Source organism: Oncorhynchus kisutch, linkage group LG15 (assembly GCF_002021735.2).
Source record: "Oncorhynchus kisutch isolate 150728-3 linkage group LG15, Okis_V2, whole genome shotgun sequence".
Taxonomy (NCBI): domain Eukaryota; kingdom Metazoa; phylum Chordata; class Actinopteri; order Salmoniformes; family Salmonidae; genus Oncorhynchus; species Oncorhynchus kisutch.
In genome coordinates this window covers 72,716,708-72,736,552 of record NC_034188.2, presented here as the reverse complement: position 1 = coordinate 72,736,552, position 19,845 = coordinate 72,716,708, and the positions used below count along the sequence as shown (strand labels likewise).

The 19,845-nt window shown below is 39.9% G+C and overlaps 2 protein-coding genes across 4 annotated transcripts in view; one reads left to right on the top strand and one right to left on the bottom strand.

Annotated features, from left to right (window-relative positions):
- Window positions 1-548: 548 nt before the first annotated feature.
- On the top strand, window positions 549-5,540 carry LOC109905838 (serpin H1). 3 transcript variants are annotated; one of them, XM_020503470.2, is made up of 6 exons: window positions 589-696; window positions 1,698-1,741; window positions 2,856-3,478; window positions 3,621-3,719; window positions 3,844-4,076; window positions 4,244-5,540. In XM_020503470.2, the coding sequence occupies exons 3-6, from the start codon at window positions 2,893-2,895 to the stop codon at window positions 4,544-4,546; spliced, it is 1,221 nt and encodes a 406-aa protein (XP_020359059.1). In that variant the 5' UTR covers window positions 589-696; window positions 1,698-1,741; window positions 2,856-2,892; the 3' UTR covers window positions 4,547-5,540. The 3 variants fall into 3 exon arrangements, with proteins under 3 accessions (XP_020359060.1, XP_020359059.1, XP_031646918.1); XM_031791058.1 differs by having other exon boundaries at window positions 1,698-1,759; window positions 4,244-5,535; XM_020503471.2 differs by lacking the exon at window positions 1,698-1,741 and having other exon boundaries at window positions 549-696.
- An 814-nt stretch (window positions 5,541-6,354) lies between these two features.
- The window catches only part of LOC109906103 (retinal guanylyl cyclase 2-like), a 34,405-nt gene continuing 20,914 nt past the window's right edge, over window positions 6,355-19,845 (bottom strand). The window contains exons 13-19 of the mRNA XM_020503761.2: window positions 12,024-12,187; window positions 11,627-11,819; window positions 11,306-11,480; window positions 9,700-9,798; window positions 9,181-9,275; window positions 8,998-9,083; window positions 6,355-8,055 (exon numbers count right to left, since the gene is read on the bottom strand). Coding sequence (XP_020359350.1) covers window positions 7,971-8,055; window positions 8,998-9,083; window positions 9,181-9,275; window positions 9,700-9,798; window positions 11,306-11,480; window positions 11,627-11,819; window positions 12,024-12,187 — 897 coding nt within the window. The 3' untranslated portion in view covers window positions 6,355-7,970. The remainder of the gene's footprint in view (window positions 8,056-8,997; window positions 9,084-9,180; window positions 9,276-9,699; window positions 9,799-11,305; window positions 11,481-11,626; window positions 11,820-12,023; window positions 12,188-19,845) is intronic.

The window sequence follows — 19,845 nt, the reverse complement described above, 5'->3', positions numbered from 1 at the left end:
TACAGCACTGTTGCTATAGCTCCTGCTCCACAACCCCCATCCTAAACAAGCCTGCAATCAGCTGAGGAAGACGTGGCAGTATGGGGGAGGGGTGTGTGATGGAGAGGCTGAAACGGTAACTACTTTTACAAACTTATAGTAACTACGGTTACAACTACTGTTATAAATGCCATGTTTATTCCCTTCCATAGTCATTGCTTTTGAACAGGATTATTGAAAATACAATACACATATACGCATGCATATGAGCATTGTGCCCGGTGTGCCCATTCACAACTACAAGAGGAAGCCAAATGGATATCATCACTGACATGCACGTATCCACACTATTGTAGTGTACTTTTCTTGCACTTTTCTGTATAAAAACAAAATGACCACATCCATACCCATATCTATTGTGCTGGTGAAAGTTAGAAAATGTGTGAAAGTTAATATGATGAAAGCTGTGTGTGTGATTGAGTCAGCCTACAGCATTAGGACCATGCAGAGCACTGCATCAAATGGATCCAGGGGGAGGTCTGAAGTCTCCGCTCCAGAGGAGACACATAGGTTTTTAAATTTGCATAGCCCATTCCCAACTTCCAGAAGTTTCTTTTCCATGGTCTATAAAGTCCAGAGAAAAAAGTGTAGGATCAGTCAACAGACGAGCGAACCCAGAGAGTGAGGGCTGAGAGAGATCGTGCCAAGCTCTGCCAGGTAAGGATTGGGAGAGTCTGGGAGAAGGCTTTCGTTTGACCATGGTTTGTTGGGAGAGCTGTTTTGTTTTAATGTTTAAAGTCAAAGTACAGTGCATGCATTAAGGTTCTGAAATGGCACTCTTTTTAACATAACTCTGTGGAATGTATTCTGATTCAGTCTTTACGTTTAGTAAAATGACATATTTCCTATTATCTCAACTGTTTGGTGAGAACTGGAGTAGCTGATAGGATGCCGCATTGATGTTCATGCAATGTATCTGTAAAGGGTATTAGATATGGCAGTTATAACTGTACTTTAAGATAATATTGTTGCTTGATGATGCATGTTGATGATTGTTTTTTAAATTATTCAATAAATTAAGAGGGAACTACAAATCATTGCATTAACTTGATTAACTATATATAGTTAATCAAGTTATATAATGCAATGATTTTTGGTTCTCTCTTAATTTATTGAATAATTGTAAACCAAACATCAACATGCATCATCAAGCAACGATATTATCTCAAAGTACAGTTATAACTGCCATGTATGTATATATATGTATGTGTGCCAGTAATTTATTGGGTAAAACACCAACGTTTCAGCATCACTGTGCCTTTTTGAGGGTAATTGCACACACAAACAAGCAGAACAGCTACTGACTAACATTGCATAGATGATTTTGGGAGTGGTGGGATGTTATAAAAAATCCGAACTTGGTTCTCTGTGGAACTGATGCTGTTCCACTGTGGCATTTCTGATTGGATGGATGTTTTTCTGGGACATGCACTGACCAATGAGAGAAGTTTTGCGTGTGTGTATGCATGATATACCTAACTACGGATCATTATTCAAGAAAATATAAAATACTAAATGTTTTCAACAATGGACCCTATATCAAGGGAAGATGGAAAGAATATTAAAATTTAGAAGTAATAAAATAACTCCGTATGAGTCTGACTAATGCTTTATCACCTGCTCTATGGAGATTACCACATGCACCTCTTTTCTTTCAGAATGAAAAACGAAAACCTTGACATCAGTATGAAAACATTTCAAGGTATCCCAAGAGAATGATGTAAAGACATACAAAGTGAAAAATTCAGAATCTGTGAAAAAAAGCTACACAGCCTATATACTGCCATGTTTTTGAAGGCAGGAAAGCAATTTACAAGTAGTGGAAAATCAAAGGATTGATCAGAAGCCACTCCTCCACATGTATCCTGAGGGCTACATATTTGTTCCTTTGTTTGAACAAGTCGGGCAAAGAAAAGAGAGCTCCTGTTAGTAACAGCTAAAAAGTACCTCCATAGGTTCTATGTTGACATGATCTATTGACAAATTTGTGCTGTAATGATACCTCTGAGAAATTCTGAATATCATATTTTATTTTAGAAATTGTGTGCTTTTTTGTTCTACAATTAACAAGAGCACAGAGAGGAATCAAATTACACCCTCAGTCAGAGCCCAGCACTCCTGGCTGCTGCTATAGCTCAAGATTTCTATAGCTGCTGACGTGGCTAGAAACATGGCTGCCTAAAATTGGAACCCATTCATTTATGCAGCCAACGTGGTGGCTAATGTCATTTAATTGCTGAATATGTGGGACCTCATTCTAAAACCACACTGTAATAACACATTACACTCAGTAAACAAAACATTAAGAACACCTGCTCTTTCCATGACATAGGTTGAACAGGTGAATCCAGGTGAAAGCTATGATCCCTTATTGATGTCACTTGTTATGAAGAGGAGACAGGCTAAAGAAGGATTTTTAGGCCTTTAGACAAGTTAGACATGGATTGTGTTTGTGTGCCATTCACAGGGTGAATGGGCAAGACACGATTGAAGTGCCTTTGAAATGGGTATGGTAGGTGCCAAGCACACCGGTTTGTGTCAAGAACTGCAACATTACTAGGGTTTTCACACTCAACAGGACATCCAGCCAACTTGAGACAACTGCGGGAAGCATTGGGGTCAACATGGGCCAGCATCCCTGTGAAACGGTTTCGATGCCTTATTGAACCCATGCCCCGACAAATTGAGTCTTTTCTGAGGGCAAAACCTCAACATACTCAGCATATACAGGCTATACAAAAATAGACCCTTTGAAACAATGGCCTCAAATACCAACACAGGATTTCCAACATTATTGTATTTTTGTCTGCTTTCAGGCTTCTATAGCTGCTCAACAACCAGAAGACAGAAAGGATGTGGGTAACCAATGTTGTAGTTCTTTGCCTCCTGGCCGTTGTGGCCTCCGGAGAAGACAAGAAGAAGCTGAGCAGCCATGCCACCACCATGGCTGACAAGAGCGCCAACCTGGCCTTCAGCCTCTACCACACGGTGGCCAAGGAGAAGGGCCTTGACAACATCCTGATATCCCCTGTGGTGGTGGCCTCCTCCCTTGGCATGGTGGCTCTCGGGGGCAAGGCATCCACCGCTTCCCAGGTCAAGTCTGTCCTCAGCGCTGATGCCCTGAAGGATGAGCACCTGCACACAGGCCTGTCAGAGCTCCTGACTGAGGTCAGCGACCCCAAGACCCGGAACGTCACATGGAAGATCAGTAACCGCCTCTACGGCCCCAGCTCGGTCACCTTCGCCGACAACTTTGTGAAGAGCAGCAAGAAGCACTACAACTATGACCACTCGAAGATCAACCTCAGGGACAAGAGGAGCGCAGTGAACTCCATCAACGAATGGGCGGCCAAGTCGACAGACGGCAAGCTGCCTGAGATCACCAAGGATGTTCAGAATGCTGACGGAGCAACGATCGCCAACGCTATGTTCTTCAAGCGTAAGTAGAGTTATTCAAAAACACACAGTAGCCTAGTAGTTAGTACCTTTGACTACTGTTATTACTGTTTATATTGGGGCGTATTAAACAGTAAGATTGTGAGATGTGAATATCTTTAGAAAACATTATCCTCTGTCTCCAGCTCACTGGGATGAGAAGTTCCATGAGAAGATGGTAGACAACCGTGGCTTCCTGGTGACCCGTTCATTCACAGTCTCTGTTCCCATGATGCATCGCACCGGTAGGTTTCACTAACCTTTTGAATAGAGACATACCGTACTATAAGCCTTAATATAAGACATTATCTACATCATTATCGAGAGAACTTGACTCATCTATTCTCATCCCATGACTGTGTTCCACAGGTCTCTATAAGTTCCATGATGACACAGAGAACAGGTTGTTTGTGCTGGACATGCCACTGGGCCAGAAGCAGTCCAGCCTGGTGTTCATCATGCCCTATCACCTGGAACCCCTTGAGAGGCTGGAGAAGCTGCTGACCCGCAAGCAGCTGGAAACCTGGATGGGCAAGATGGAGGAGAGGGCCGTGGCCATCTCTCTGCCCAAAGTCAGCATGGAGGTTAGCCACAACCTCCAGGTAATTACATCATTGCAATTATATTGTTTGCAATAGATTTAAGGGTCATTAAAGACTTATCTCATAAACTATGACTCAACTCGCAAGCTTGACTTTGAAAGAACATATTTGACTTACATATGAAACGTTTCTCCATATTTCACTGTCTATTGTACACTTCTCTCCAGAAAACTCTTGGTGAACTTGGTCTGACCGATGCTGTGGACAAAACCAAGGCCGATCTGTCCAACATCTCCGGCAAGAAGGACCTGTACCTCTCCAACGTGTTCCACGCCTCTTCAATGGAGTGGGACATCGAGGGGAACCCCTTCGACACCAGCATCTTCGGAAGTGAGAAGCTGAGGAACCCCAAGTTGTTCTATGCTGACCATCCCTTCATCTTCCTGGTGAAGGACAACAAGACCAACTCCATCCTCTTCATCGGCAGAATGGTGCGACCCAAAGGAGACAAGATGCGTGACGAGTTGTAATAGTTAATGGACAGTTTGAGAGATACGGTTACTGATTGAATCATGCCAGGAAATAGTATGTGTATTATGGTTTGACTGTTACCCCAAGAACACATTCCAATAGGGCATCTGTGGACTGAATATCTAGACCTACTATTGTATCAGACACATTAAGCACTCCCAGGGAACAGGAGTCTATTATGGTATGACTGTTACCCCAAGAACACATTCCAATAGGGCATCTGTGGACTGAATATCTAGACCTACTATTGTATCAGACACATTAAGCACTCCCAGGGAACAGGAGTCTATTATGGTATGACTGTTACCCCAAGAACACATTCCAATAGGGCATCTGTGGACTGAATATCTAGACCTACTATTGTATCAGACACATTAAGCACTCCCAGGGAACAGGAGTGTATACGTTCAAATAAATGCTGTTTGGCCTTTACAATGCGCCATAATCAATAACATTGTCAGTCTGCATTTCAATACATTTCAGGAAAAATCCGAACACCACAAGTGCCTTTTTAGAGTACCTGAACATTGAATAGCAGACGACCCGACAGCATGCTTATATTAAGTATGATCTCTCTGATTTTTGCCTTCCATAAAATCAGACATTTTCCACCATTCTTTTCACCAGTATAGGTTTGGCTCCTCTCTCTTATTGGGTTTGTGATATGCGTGATTAGTTGCATTATCTTTAATGTTTAAAGAGAAAAAGTTTGTTGCACAAGTGTACTACAAGCTAATTTCATGTCATACTATTTTCCACTTTCCACCCTGCAAATTACATTTCTCATGCTTTCAGTTGTTTTTGCCTCCCAGCTGCACTGAAACTGTTCCCCTGCAATCTTTGATTTGATTGAATTATCTATGCCATTTGCCAACCAAACTGTATGACTGTTGTAGGCATTTACCACTAAACCTTGGAATGTTGCCATAATGCAATGTGGTGTCCCTTTTGACTCTTTTTTTTTCAATAAAAAGAAACCTAAAATAAACTTGATGTCTGCTTAACATTGAGTTTATCCAAGTAAGAATCTGGTCAGTTTCCTCAAACATACTGATACATCATGATCAAGAAAGGGTTAATGTTGCATAGTAAAGGTGCCGTAATCAGGATGCAAGCCTCTGAAATGAACTACATTTTGCAGTGAGTGTGCAATTGTGCAGAACGTGTCTTAACTGTCTGGGTTCAGTGAGGAGAATGATACTCGTTCCAGTCGGCCTGATGGCCAACATTCCTCTGTCTACAGAATGGATGTGGAGATTCTTTCCCCGGAGACCCTAAAGTTGCAAACCTGCGAAAGGCACACAATTCCAAAAGATTCCCCAATCTTACAGACCATACCCACTTTTAACGCAGTAGTTAGTACTGTCAGAGTTTAAGTTTTGTATAGAGCTCACTAAGTTAGGAAATCCCCATTATAGAGCTAATAAACCTAGCTGGGTGAGATTGGAGTGCAAGGTTAACATGGTGAACAGGGAGAAAGAGATCTACTCAACAAGGAAGTCAAATTTATGACACATCTCTATTGTCAATTAACAGACCTTAGACACGAAACTGTTTCAGAAACTGTTCATCAACCATAAATAATTATAAAAAACAGACATTTAGTAGAATCTGGGGTGTTAGAAACAAAGTTGCACTCCATCATCATATACCGTAAACAATGAAGAGAGTAAAGGACAAAGAGAATGGAGGGGACAGAAAGAGCAAGAGGTTATCTCAGCGCCATCTCCTGGTGAATAGAGGAACCATGTGGAGAATACTTTCCCTTTCCTTGTCTCGAAGAGCCATTGAAATAAGTGTCACATACATGTAAATAAAACAGATTTAATTAAATATATAATATTTACATTAGTCTTTGTGTCTCATAAATATCCAAGACTTATAACATAATGAATGCATCTTTACGTTACTGATTACAGATGACATGATTGATTACTTTAGTCATGTGACTGTAATCAGTAACAAATTACATTTTTCAACACTGTGCATCTTGAAAATTATAGTTGCATACTGTATATTATTTTAATTAATTGTTCTCATAGTCTATGAAGTAGATTAAATAATAGAAGACAATAAACGTTCACCAATATGTATCATCAAACATCCATCTGCATATATCATTGCTCATGTTATTTGGGAATGATCTATTCATGTTTTCAGCTGCATAGGTAAACCTAAAGTATGAGCTCATAGCGCCTGTAATGGACGCTCATTCATTTTCATTTATACAAGTCATACCTTCAAACAAACAAGAGATGGTACTCTTGTCCATGAAGGCGTAGACATCAGACATGACAATTCTTTGGAGAATCAGTATACTCCGTGGCTCCAAATGCCCTGCTTAAAGGAAAGACGTTTTACAGAAACATTACATAGACAATCTATAACAACGGGACACAGTATGCATATACTAATTATGTTTTGAATTTCTAAGTCAATGTAAAACATAGAAATCCAGTGTCTGTCCTTAGTTTTTGCATTGTATCATTGTCCTCAAATAGCACTCTTTTTTTTCAACAAAAAAACATGATTATTATAGGGAATTATTTACCTAGATGCCAACAAACTTGTGGTCCATTAACAATACAGTAGATATATATCCGATTTCCTCTCACAACTGTGGAACACTAATCTTACACCCTTACAAAGCTTTTCGGCCATAACTTAAAAATTGAATATCATATTTTGGCATAACTAAACAAAATGTCTTATTTCACCCCACAACTCTCATCAGGTGGAGAGAAGTGCTCCTTTAAAAACGTTTAGAAGAGTGATAAAATATATATATTTTTAAATTTGACATAACTCCTATTATGCATGTGATTAAAAGCTACAGTACAGTACGGGAGTGGAGTGATACAGTAGTACATCCTGTTGAGCACTGGGGCCTCAACTCCACTGGCCATGGGATACAATTTATGTCAAATTGACGTCCAAAGTTGATATGTTTTGGATTTTAGCTAACCATAAACCTAACCCTTTTCCTAACCTTAACTTAATTCTTCTTAGCTGCTATATTAATTATCATAACCTGCTGCGTAAATTCTCCTAACTTTGACATAAACTGTATCCCATCTAGACAAAACCACTCCACTGACACAAAGCCACTTAGTGGCCAATAGGAGACCAGAGACATAAGTGTTTGGTTCATTAAGAAGACACGCACTATCCCTGTCGCAGGACGGTAATACAACAACCTTCATTTCATTAGTGCTCTCCCTTTCTGCTGTGCTGGCCACAAGCAGATTACACAGACAGAAGCCAGGCAAATCCTATTAAAGGAGGCCACGTAAGCTGCAGTGAGCAGGCCGGTCCATGCCCTCTGTCCTCCAGTTCTTCATCATCCCTTTCTCTTCCTCCCTCTCTCTCTTTGGATGTGTCCTCTTCTCCCCGTGTTTGTCTCTCTCCGTCTGTCTCGTCTGCTCATATTTTAGGCTTGTCCACCTCCCGGTTGGCCTTGCGAAATATCGTCTTGATCTCTTCTGTCACCATCTCTTGCCAGTTGTCCCTGAGAATAAAAGATCAAATAACATTTAAACATATTTCCCCTTAAAACAGTAGTCTAGTAGGCCTATCAGATCATAGTAGACAAGACAGCTGGTGAGATGAGACGAGAGGACATGGCAGAAGAAACATGACTAAGAATGTTAATTGTCTTAGAGAACAAGAGGCTGGAGAGGGAAGGACAGCTCATAATAATGTCTGGAATGGAGTGAACAGAGTGAATTCCATTAATTCCGTTCCAGCCATTTCTATGAGCCGGTACTCCCCAATTAAGGTGTCACCAGCCACCAGTGTCTCAGAGGTGCTGCCTCAAATGAGAGGGTGAGAAGAAAGGAAGGACGGAAATGAGGGTGAACCACTCACAATGGAAAGAGATTATCCAAAATGAATAGAGCTTTTCTGGGATGGTCAAGCTCTGCTTAAACGGTATTGAAGGTGATAAGATCAGAATATTAGAGAAGAGATCAGATCAAGAGATTATGATTAGACAGTATAGGGGGCGGGGGGGGCCCAACAAAATCCCATAGATTGAGAAATCCACAAACTCCATGCAACAGAAGAACCCACACAACAACTAGTATTCCACCATGACACAACAGAGCACGGCATGCAAGTTGCTAGCTACCTCCTCGAATCAAGCTTTTTTCTCCGTTTTTTTCCCCTTGTACGCAGCTATATCCTCTGGGTTCAGTCCATGATTGTCATCCCTAAAGTAGGCAAAACATGTAATGCCACCATAACAGCCTCAATCCCATCCTAGTTTTCAATGGGGCTCCATTTTGCTCATGTAGTGAATGATGAGAAAATGTGTGAAATGACTACACATAAACACATAGAACTGCTGTATAATCAAAGCACAAATCTTCACCAAATGAAATGTAGACATGTTAAGATTCACTTAGGGTGGTTCTCGCCAGGGTGTCAACATAAGGTACTCTGTTCTTACCCTGGTTTAATCTCTGGAGGCTTCGGTAAAGGCTTTGTGAAGTTTTCTTTCCCAACCAGCCAGTATGTCTCTTCAATGCCTTTACCCTGTAAGAACACATCATTATTCATGATTTATTTATAAACAGTTGAAAGAGATCCTACAGGTGAACACAGAGGATAATGTATTGTGAGGTGTTTATACCTTCAGCTCTGTCATGCCCCTGACGTCTATCTTGTAGCCCTCGTTGAGGGAGCGCAGGATCTTCACAGTGCTCATGTTCACATGAATTCTATAAGCTGAATGGAAATAACACTGTCACTACAAACCATACCATAATGCAGACATCCTGAGCAGAAATACACTGAGTGAACAAAACATTAAGAACTGTTCTTTCCATAACAGACTGACCAGGTGAATCCAGGTGAAAGCTATGATCCCTTATTGATGTCACTTGTTAAATCCACTTCAATCAGTGTAGATGCAGGGGAGGAGACAAGTTAAAGAAGGATTTCTAAGCCCTGAGACAATTGAGACATGGATTGTATATGTGTGCCATTCAGAAGGTGAATGGGCAAGACAAAATATTTAAATGCCTTTGAACGGGGTATGGTAGTAGGTGCCAGGCCAGGTGCACTGGTTTGTGTCAAGGGGGTGCAACTCAATATTAAAAAGGTGTTCTTAATGTTTTGTAAATCAACACCAATAACCTCTGATACTCACGCAGCCCAGTGGATTCCATACGAGAGGCAGTGTTGACTGTGTCTCCGAAAAGGCAGTACCGAGGCATGGTCAGACCCACCACCCCAGCAACACATGACCCTGTACACACACAACACACATGTGCATCACATCTCAGACATCACATTGAGAAACCAAACCTTGGCCTGCTACTGTTTCAGCCGTCCTCATTATGACTGATGGATCCCCACATACAGACAGTTAGAAAAGGAAATAGAATCAAAGCGATTGATTGTGATATGAAGAGTTTATTTCCAAAACGTTATATCCACACATTTTTCACCTGTTTTTTTTTCATCAGAAATGATTGCTGGTTATGGGTACCTTCATGTGTGTGTAAAATATGACTGTTTCAATTAATAGATTTTAAGTGTGCATTAAAATGTAGATATATCTTTTTGGCAAATCGCTATATCCATTGTTTAGCTAGAATGGAATGTTTTCATACTGTATATTTGACTGTGATATTTGGTTGTCTCACCTACAGTACCAGTCAAAAGTCTGGACATACCTACTCATTCAAGGGTTTTTATTTGTACTATTTTCTACATTGTAGAATAATAGTGAAGACATCAAAACAATTAAATAACACATATAGAATCATGTAGGAAGCAAAAAAAAGTGTTAAACAAATCAAAATATATTTGAGATTTGAGATTCTTCCAAGTAGCCGCCCTTTGCCTTGATGACAGCTTTGCACACTTGGCATTCTCTCAACCCCAGCTTCATGAGGTAGTCACCTGGAATGCATTTCAATTAACAGGTGTGCCTTGTTAAAAGTTAATTTGTGGAATGTATTTCCTTCTTAATGCGTTTGAGCCAATTAGTCGTGGTGTGACAAGGTAGGGGTGGTATACAGAAGATAGCCCTATTTGGTAAAAGACCAAGTCCATATTATGTCAAGAACAGCTCAAATAAGCAAAGAGAAACGACAGTCCATCATTACTTTAAGACATGAAGGTCAGTTAATGCGGAAGAAATTTCAAGAACTTTTAAAGTTTCTTCAAGTGCAGTCGCAAAAACCATCAAGCGCTATGATGAAACTGGCTCTCATGAGGACCGCCACAGGAATGGAAGACCCAGAGTTACCTCTGCTGCAGAGGATACGTTCATTAGAGTTAGCTGCACCTCAGATTGCAGCCCAAATAAATCTTTAAGTCATAAATGTATCACAGTTCTTAATTAAACATCTATTTATTTGTGACAGTACATTTGACTGTGTAAAACCTGGCAATACTACTTATTTATTTGTGAGTGAGGTGCAAAAAAACATGATTATTTGTCTCTGAAATGAAAACATCAATTGATAGATTTCAAACAAATACATGTGTCATTGAACAACCCAATGTCATGATTAGATAGTGAAAAAACACACCAATCGCTTTCATAAGTTCTTTAAAACTGTAGAAGCTAATTTACCAAGATTTCTGAAAATGTATATATAGCATTTTGGAAAGTAACTCTTCGTCTTTATTAACAACTCACATTGGGATTCAGCCATTGAGCAAGATTGATCAACTAGCTAATATATGTGACCTAACTTCAGAGTATGTCTGCCAGGCAGGGACAACCCAATGCCCTCTCTCACCTGAGTGTATCCCTATTCGTATCCTGACGGGAATGCCGGGCATGTGGCGCATCTGGAAGGTGCCCACAGAGCTCAGGATGTTCAGGGACATGTTGGCTATCTCCGCTGCGTGTTTGTTGCCATTCCTCTTGGGTAGACCTGACGCCACCATGTAGGCGTCACCAATGGTCTCCACCTACACAATGAAAACAAACAGGCATACAGTAAATCATTGCCACATTGATACTCAGTGATGCTTCCCTTGCACCGCAACCCAACCCGCAACTATGATGCTCAGCTCATTTCGGTTCAACTCAGTAGTGTGAAAATAGTAGAACTGACCTTGTATACGTCGTGGTTGCTGAGCACAGCGTCGAACAGCGTGTACAGGTCATTGAGCAGGTCCACCACCTCGATGGGATCACTGAGGGAGGAGATGGTGGTGAAGCCTACTATGTCACTGAAGTAGATGGTGACCTGGTCAAAGTACTCTGGCTCCACTGTTGCACCCGTCTTCAGAGCCTCTGCCACAGAACTGTATTGTGACATGGGACATTTTGTATTTGTGGTAATGTGACACAGAGCAACAAACAATCATTAAAAGTCAAAAGTATGGTACTGTATCATGTTATGAATGGATAATACCCTTGGCATTGTACAAGAATGATATCTTGAAATAACAAAATGGCCATTGTCTTCTTTAGTTGTCTGTGTGTGTGTGTTATAACATGAAGCTCACGGAGGCAGCATCTCAGACAGCAGTTTCTCTGTCCTCTGTTTCTCCACTTCCAGCTCCTCTGTCCTCTCTCTGATCAGGTCCTCCAGGTTAGATGAGTACTGTTCCAGCATCCGCAACATGGAGTCAATGATGTTGGTCTTCTTGCCCTTGTTGATCAGCTTGAACTGTGACACAACACCACCATCATCATCATTGGTGCACCACTACATTATGTAATATTATGTATGACTTGTGCTCTCTGTAAAAATCCATAAAGCTATAAGCCAAGACTTTTCCCGTGTCTGAATAGCCATACTAGCGATTGCATTTTATTTGTATTTATTTTGTATTTATTTTTTAGGGGTGGATCAGCTTTAATATTGAGGATAGATTGTTGCTTCCATCAATTTAATTGTCTGCATCATTTCCAATCCCCCAGATATTATTTGGGTAAACACACATACATTACATTACATTACATACATACATACATACAGTGGGACAAAAAAGTATTTAGTCAGCCACCAATTGTGCAAGTTCTCCCACTTAAAAAGATGAGAGAGGCCTGTAATTTTTATCATAGGTACACTTCAACAGACAAAATTAGAAAAAAAAATCCAGAAAATCACATTGTAGGATTTTTAATGAATTTATTTGCAAATTATGGTGGGAAATAAGTATTTGGTCAATAACAAAAGTTTATCTCAATACTTTGTTATATACCCTTTGTTGGCAATGACAGAGGTCAAACATTTTCTGTAATTCTTCACAAGGTTTTCACACACTGTTGCTGTTATTTGGGCCCATTCATCCATGCAGATCTCCTCTAGAGCAGTGATGTTTTGGGGCTTTTGCTGGACAACATGGACCTTCAACTCCCTCCAAAGATTTTCTATGGGGTTGAGATTTCAGCCCTGCCACAAAGGGACCAGCTGACATCATGTCAGTGATTCTCTTGTTAACACAGGTGTGATCTCCAGTTCAAGGCTGGAGATCAATCTCTCATGCTGATTGAGTTCAAATAACAGACTGGAAGCTTCAAAAAGGAGGGTGGTGTTTAGAATCATTGTTCTTCCTCTGTCAACTGTGGTTACCTGCAAGGAAACAGGTGCCATCATCATTGCTTTGCACAAAAAGGGCTTCACAGGCAAGGATATTGCTGCCAGTAAGACTGCACCTAAATCAACCATTTATCGGATCATCAAGAACTTCAAGGAGAGCGGTTCAATTGTTGTGAAGAAGGCTTCAGGGCACCCAAGAAAGTCCAGCAAGCGCCAGGACCATCTCCTAAACTTGATTCAGCTGCGGGATCGGGCACCACCAGTACAGAGCTTGCTCAGGAATGGCAGCAGGCAGGTGTGAGTACATCTGCACGCACAGTGAGGCGAAGACGTTTCGAGGATGGCCTGGTGTCAAGAAGGGCAACAAAGAAGCCACTTCTCTCCAGGAAAAACATCAGGGACAGACTGATATTCTGCAAAAGGTACAGGGATTGGACTGCTGAGGACTGGGGTAAAGTCCACAAAAAAGCTTGTCAGGAGAAGACAAGGTGAGCGCTACCATCAGTCCTGTGTCATGCCAACAGTAAAGGATCCTGAGACCATTCATGTGTGGGGTTGCTCCTCAGCCAAGGGAGTGGGCTCACTCATAATTTTGCCAAAGAACACAGGCATGAATAAAGAATGGTACCAACACATCCTCTGAGAGCAACTTCTCCCAACCATCCAGGAACAGTTTGATGACGAAAAATGCCCTTTCCAGCATGATGGAGCACCTTGCCATAAGGCAAAGGTGATAACTAAGTTGCTCGGGGAACAAAACATCAATATTTTGGGTCCATGGGTCCATGGCCAGGAAACTCCCCAGACCTGAATCCCATTGAGAACTTGTGGTCAATCCTCAAGAGGCGGGTGAACAAACAAAAACCCACAAATGCTGACAAACTCCAAGCATTGATTATGCAAGAATGGGCTGCCATCAGTCAGGATGTGGCCAAGAGGTTAATTGACAGCATGTCAGGGCGGATTGCAGAGGTTTTGAAAAAGAAGGGTCAACACTGCAAATATTGACCCTTTGTATCAACTTCATGTAATTGTCAATAAAAGCCTTTGACACTTATGAAATGCTTGTAATTATACTTCAGTATTCCATAGTAACATCTGACAAAAATATCTAAATGCACTGAGGCAGCAGACTTTGTGAAAATTAATATTTGTGTCATTCTCAAACTTTTGGCCACAACTACATTTATAAATATATACATAAACACACATACATACATACATACATACATACATACATACATACATACATACATACATACATACATACATACATACATACATACATACATACATACATACATACATACATACATACATACATACATACATACATACACACACACACACACACACACACACACACACACACACACACACACACACACACACACACACACACACACACACACACACACACACACACACACACACACACACACACACACACACACACACACACACACATACATACATACATACATACATACATACATACATACATACATACATACATACATACATACATACATACATACATACATACATACATACATACATACATACATACATACATACATATACACACACTTTTTTTATATACCTTCATTATTCCCACAATCCCTACCACCCCTCCCCCAATTGGAGTAAACGATTAAACAACAACACGTAGGCTTCTACCTTCAGTTTATACATATTATACACATTTTACAGACACAATCTATTTTTCAATAGTTATATTTTGTTTGTTTTTAGTCCTTCCTCTATTTCTAATGTCCATCCAGTTTGATTTAGATTTGTAACTGTGCTATTTCACAATATTTCTGAACCTATTTTACATTGGTTATCTTGTAGTTATTAGTCCCACCCTTCAGCTACATTCAACCCCTCCCATCTATCTCTTAACACCATCCATTTTGGATTTATATTTTCCATACATTTTTCAACTGTCCTGTGATGCTTCACAACAGTACTGAACCTTTCTATTCTCCTATCTTTAATTTACAATCTGTAGAAGCTAACATGTTTTGCCAAAATAATTATTATATTATTGATCGATAATGACTTTTCAAATCAACCAGAATTGCTATCTGCAGCGTTAGTTCTAGGTAAATGTTGCAATTCTTCAGCCATTCCTGGCTGGACCTGTGACATAAAAATGAGCTACATATGAAAATAAATGATCTAATGCCTCCTTGTAGCAAAATCTGCAGAGCTGGGAAGATTGTATCCCCCATATACAGTTGAAGTCAGAGGTTTACATACACCTTAGCCAAATACATTTAAACTCAGTTTTTCACAATTCCTGACATTTAATCCTAGTAAGAATTCCCTGTCTTAGGTCAGTAAGGATCACCACTTCATAAAAAAAAATAAAAATGGCAGAATAATAGTAGAGAGAATGATTGATTTCAGTTTTTTATTTATTTCATCACATTCCCAGTGGGTCAGAAGTTTACATACACTCAATTAGTATTTGGTTGCCTTTAAATTGTTTAACTTGGGTCAAACGTTTCGGGTAGCCTTCCACAAGCTTCCCACAATAAGTTGGGTGAATTTTGGCCCATTTCTCCTGACAGAGCTGGTGTAACCAAGTCAGGTTTGTAGGCCTCTTTGCTCGCAAAAGCTTTTTCAGTTCTGCCCACAAATTTTCTATAGGATTGAGGGCAGGGCTTTGTGGTGGCCAATCCAATACCCTGACTTTGTTGTCCTTAAACCATTTTGCCACAACTTTGGAAGTATGCTTGGGGTCATTGTCCATTTGGAAGACCCATTTGGGACCAAGCTTTAACTTTGCTTCAAAATATAAACATAATTTTCCTTTCTCATGGTGCCATCTATTTTGTGAAGTGCACCAGTCCCTCCTGCAGCAAAGCACCCCCACAACATGATGCTGTCACCCCTGTGCTTCACGGTTGGGATGGTGTTCTTCTGCTTGCAAGCCTCCCCCTTTTTCCTCCAAACATAACGATGGTCATTATGGCCAAACAGTTCTATTTTTGTTTCATCACACCAGAGGACATTTCTCCAAAAGGTACGATCTTTGTTCCCAACCATAGTCTGGCTTTTTTATGGTGGATTTGAAGCAGTGGTTTCTTCCTTGCTGAACGGCCTTGCAGTTTATGTCGATATAGGTCTCGTTTTACTGTGGATATAGATACTCTTGTACCTGTTTTCTCCAGCATCTTCACCAGATCCTTTGCTGTTTTTCTGGGATTGATTTGCACTTTTCACACAAAAGTACGTTCATCTCTAGGAGACAGAACGCGTCTCCTTCCTGAGCGGTATGACAGCTGCGTGGTCCTATGGTATTTATACTTGTGTACTATTGTTTGTACAGATGAACATGGTACCTTCAGGCATTTGGAAATTTCTAACAAGGATGAATCAGACTTGTGGAGGTCTGCCATTTTTTCTGAGGTCTTGGCTGATTTCTTTTAATATTCCCATGATGTCATGCAAACAGGAACTGAGTTTGAAGGTAAGCCCTGAAATACATCCACAGGTACACCTCCAATTGACTCAAATGATGTCAATTAGCCAATCAGAAGCTTCTAAAGCCATGACATCATTTTCTGGAATTTTCCCAGCTGTTTAAAAGGCACAGTCAACTTAGTGTATGTAAACGTCTGACCCACTGGAATTGTGATACAGTGAATTATAAGTGAAATAATCTGTCTGTAAACAATTGTTGGAAAAATTACTTGTGTCATGCACAAAGTAGATGTCCTAACCGAATGGCCAAAACTATAGTTTGTTACCAAGAAATTTGTGGAGTTGTTGAAAAACGAGTTATAATGACTCCAATCTAAGCGTATGCAAATGACCGACTTCAACTCTATGTAACATTCTAATTGTTTCAAAAAAATTCTCTATTAATTTAAATAGAAAAATTAAAAGTTTAGAATCCGCCGTTGTTTTACGTGTCAATTCATAAACCATGTGCCATGGAATCGGTACATCAGCAATATCTTCCCAACTATTCTGCAATTGATATGGCACAGCTGTCAATTTTTTGGTCCTTAAATTAAATTGGTATATGTTTTTATTTATCACAATTTTCTATAACCATTTATGGTCTTTAATGCAGGGCCGACAGACAAGTTCCTTACTTTTTCCCTAGTACTTGCCTCTTCCATTTTTGTGGTAATGCTGCAATTAGTTGGTTGTAATTTTGGGTGGAGCTGTGTTAGCTGCATGTGTGACATAACTCCACCAGTCCTATTTGTGATATAATTTACGAAAATTACACCTTTTTTAAAAATGTTATCGAAAAATACGTTTTTTTTTATCAATTAGTATATTTGAGATTAACCACAATATTTGTTGTATTATTTGTTCTGTCTTTTCAGGTGGATTAAACTGAAATTGCAGCCAAATTTCATTTTCAAATAACCCGAAAGTGAGTGGTTGTAATCTGAATAAAGGGGAAAAGGCCATTCTTGATCATGGGGTGAGACGTTCTTACTAATATACTAGTGAACCATTTCGGATTTAAGTATAACTTTTGTATGACTGATGCTTTTAGTGAGAGGTCTAATGCTTTAATATTTAATCATTTCTGTCCTCCAAATTCATATTTGTTATATAAATAGGCCCTTTTAATTGTGTCTGGTTTGCCGTTCCAAAATTGAAAAGGTTTTGTTCATATCATTTAAAAAGTAGGAAACCTTTGTAGGCAAAACCATAAGCAAATAGGTGAACTGTGATATGACTAAAGAGTTCATAGGAGTGATTTTTCCACAAATAGACAGATATTTTCCTTTCCATGGTAACAAGATCTTATCTATTTTTGATAACTTTCTCTAAAAATGTATTGGAGTGAGATCATTTCTTTCTTTCGGGATTTGTATACCGAGTACGTCCACATCTCCGTCAGACCTTTCTATTGGGAAACTACACGGTAATGTAAAAGTTTCATTTTATTGTGATCCAATACGTAATATAGTACACTAATCATAATTAGGTTTTAATCCAGAGAGGTTAGAAAAAGTATCTAGATCTTCTACGAGGCTGTGGAGGGATTCTAATTGTGGTTTTAAAAGAAAACATGAATCATCAGCGTACAATGACACCATTGTTATTAAGCCACGGATTTCTAATCCCTTAATATTATTGTTGGACCTAATTTTAACAGTTAACATTTCGATGGCAATAATAAATAGACATGCCGATAGTGGACAATATTGTTTTACAGTTTAAAACTTTCTGAGATGTAGCCATTTTTTTGTATTTTACACCTAGGGTTACCATACACACCTTTGACCCATTATATAAGAGATTCTCCAAAATGGAAATATTCTAGGCATTTATATATAAACTCCAGTCATACTTTATCAAAAGTATTTTAAAAACAGCTATGAAAACCAGGGCTGGTGTCCCCGATATTTCATAATATTCTATTGTTTCCAGTACTTGTCTAATATTATCGCCAATGTACCGTCCATGTAAAAAAACCTGTCTGATTAGGTTGAATAATATCTGACAATACCTTTTTAATTCTATGCGCCAAGCATTTAACTAGAATCTTTGCATCACAACATTGAAGTGTAAGAGGCCTCCAATTGTTTAAATGGAATGGAACTTTATATACAGTGGCTTGCGAAAGTATTCACCCCCTTGGCATTTTTCCTATTTTGTTACCTTACAACCTGGAATTAAAATAGATTTGTTGGGGGTTTGTATCATTTGATTTACACAACATACCTACCACTTTGAAAATGCAAAATGGTAAGTTGGTGGTTATATATATCCCTCTAGTGGTGTGGGGGCTGTGTTTTTGCAAAGTGGGTAGGGTTATTTCCTGCCTGTTTGGCCCTGTCTGGGGGTATCATCGGATGGGGCCACAGTGTCTCTTGACCCCTCCTGTCTCAGCCTCCAGTATTTATGCTGCAGTAGTTTGTGTGTCGGGGGGCTAGGGTCAGTCTGTTATATCTGGAGTATTTCTCCTGTCTTATCCGGTGTCCTGTGTGAATTTAAGTATGCTCTCTCTAATTCTCTTTCTTTCTCTCTCTCGGAGGACCTGTGCCCTAGGACCATACCTCAGGACTACCTAGCATGATGACTCCTTGTTGTCCCCAGTCCACCTGGCCGTGCTGCTGCTCCAGTTTCAACTGTTCTGCCTGCGGCTATGGAACCCTGACCTGTTCACTGTGATTACTATTATTTGACCATGCTGGTCATTTATGAACGTTTGAACATATTGGCCATGTTCCGTTATAATCTCCACCCGGCACAGCCAGAAGAGGACTGGCCACCCCTCATAGCCTGGTTCCTCTCTAGGTTATTTCCTAGGTTTTTTTCTTCCTAGGTTTTTTTCTAGGGAGTTTTTTCTAGCCACCATGCTTCTACACAAGCATTGCTTGCTTTTTGGGGTTTTAGGCTGGGTTTCTGTACAGCACTTTAATATATCAGCTGATGTAAGAAGGGCTATATAAATACATTTGATTTGATTTGCTTGGCAAGCTCCTTGGTCTTCATGGTGCCACTTGCTTGGTCGTTCCCCTTGCTTAGTGGTGTTTCAGACTCTTGGGCCTTTCAGAACAGGTGAATATATACTGAGATCATGTGACACTTAAATAAAGTCCACCTGTGTGCAATCTAACTAATAATGTGACTTCTGAAGGTAATTAGTTGCCCCATATCTTATTTAGGGGCTTCATAGCAATATGCATGCACCACTTTTCCGTTTACAATATATATATATATTTTTTTAAACAAGATATATTTTTCATTTCACTTCACCAATTTGGACTATTGTGTGTGTCCATTACATGAAATCC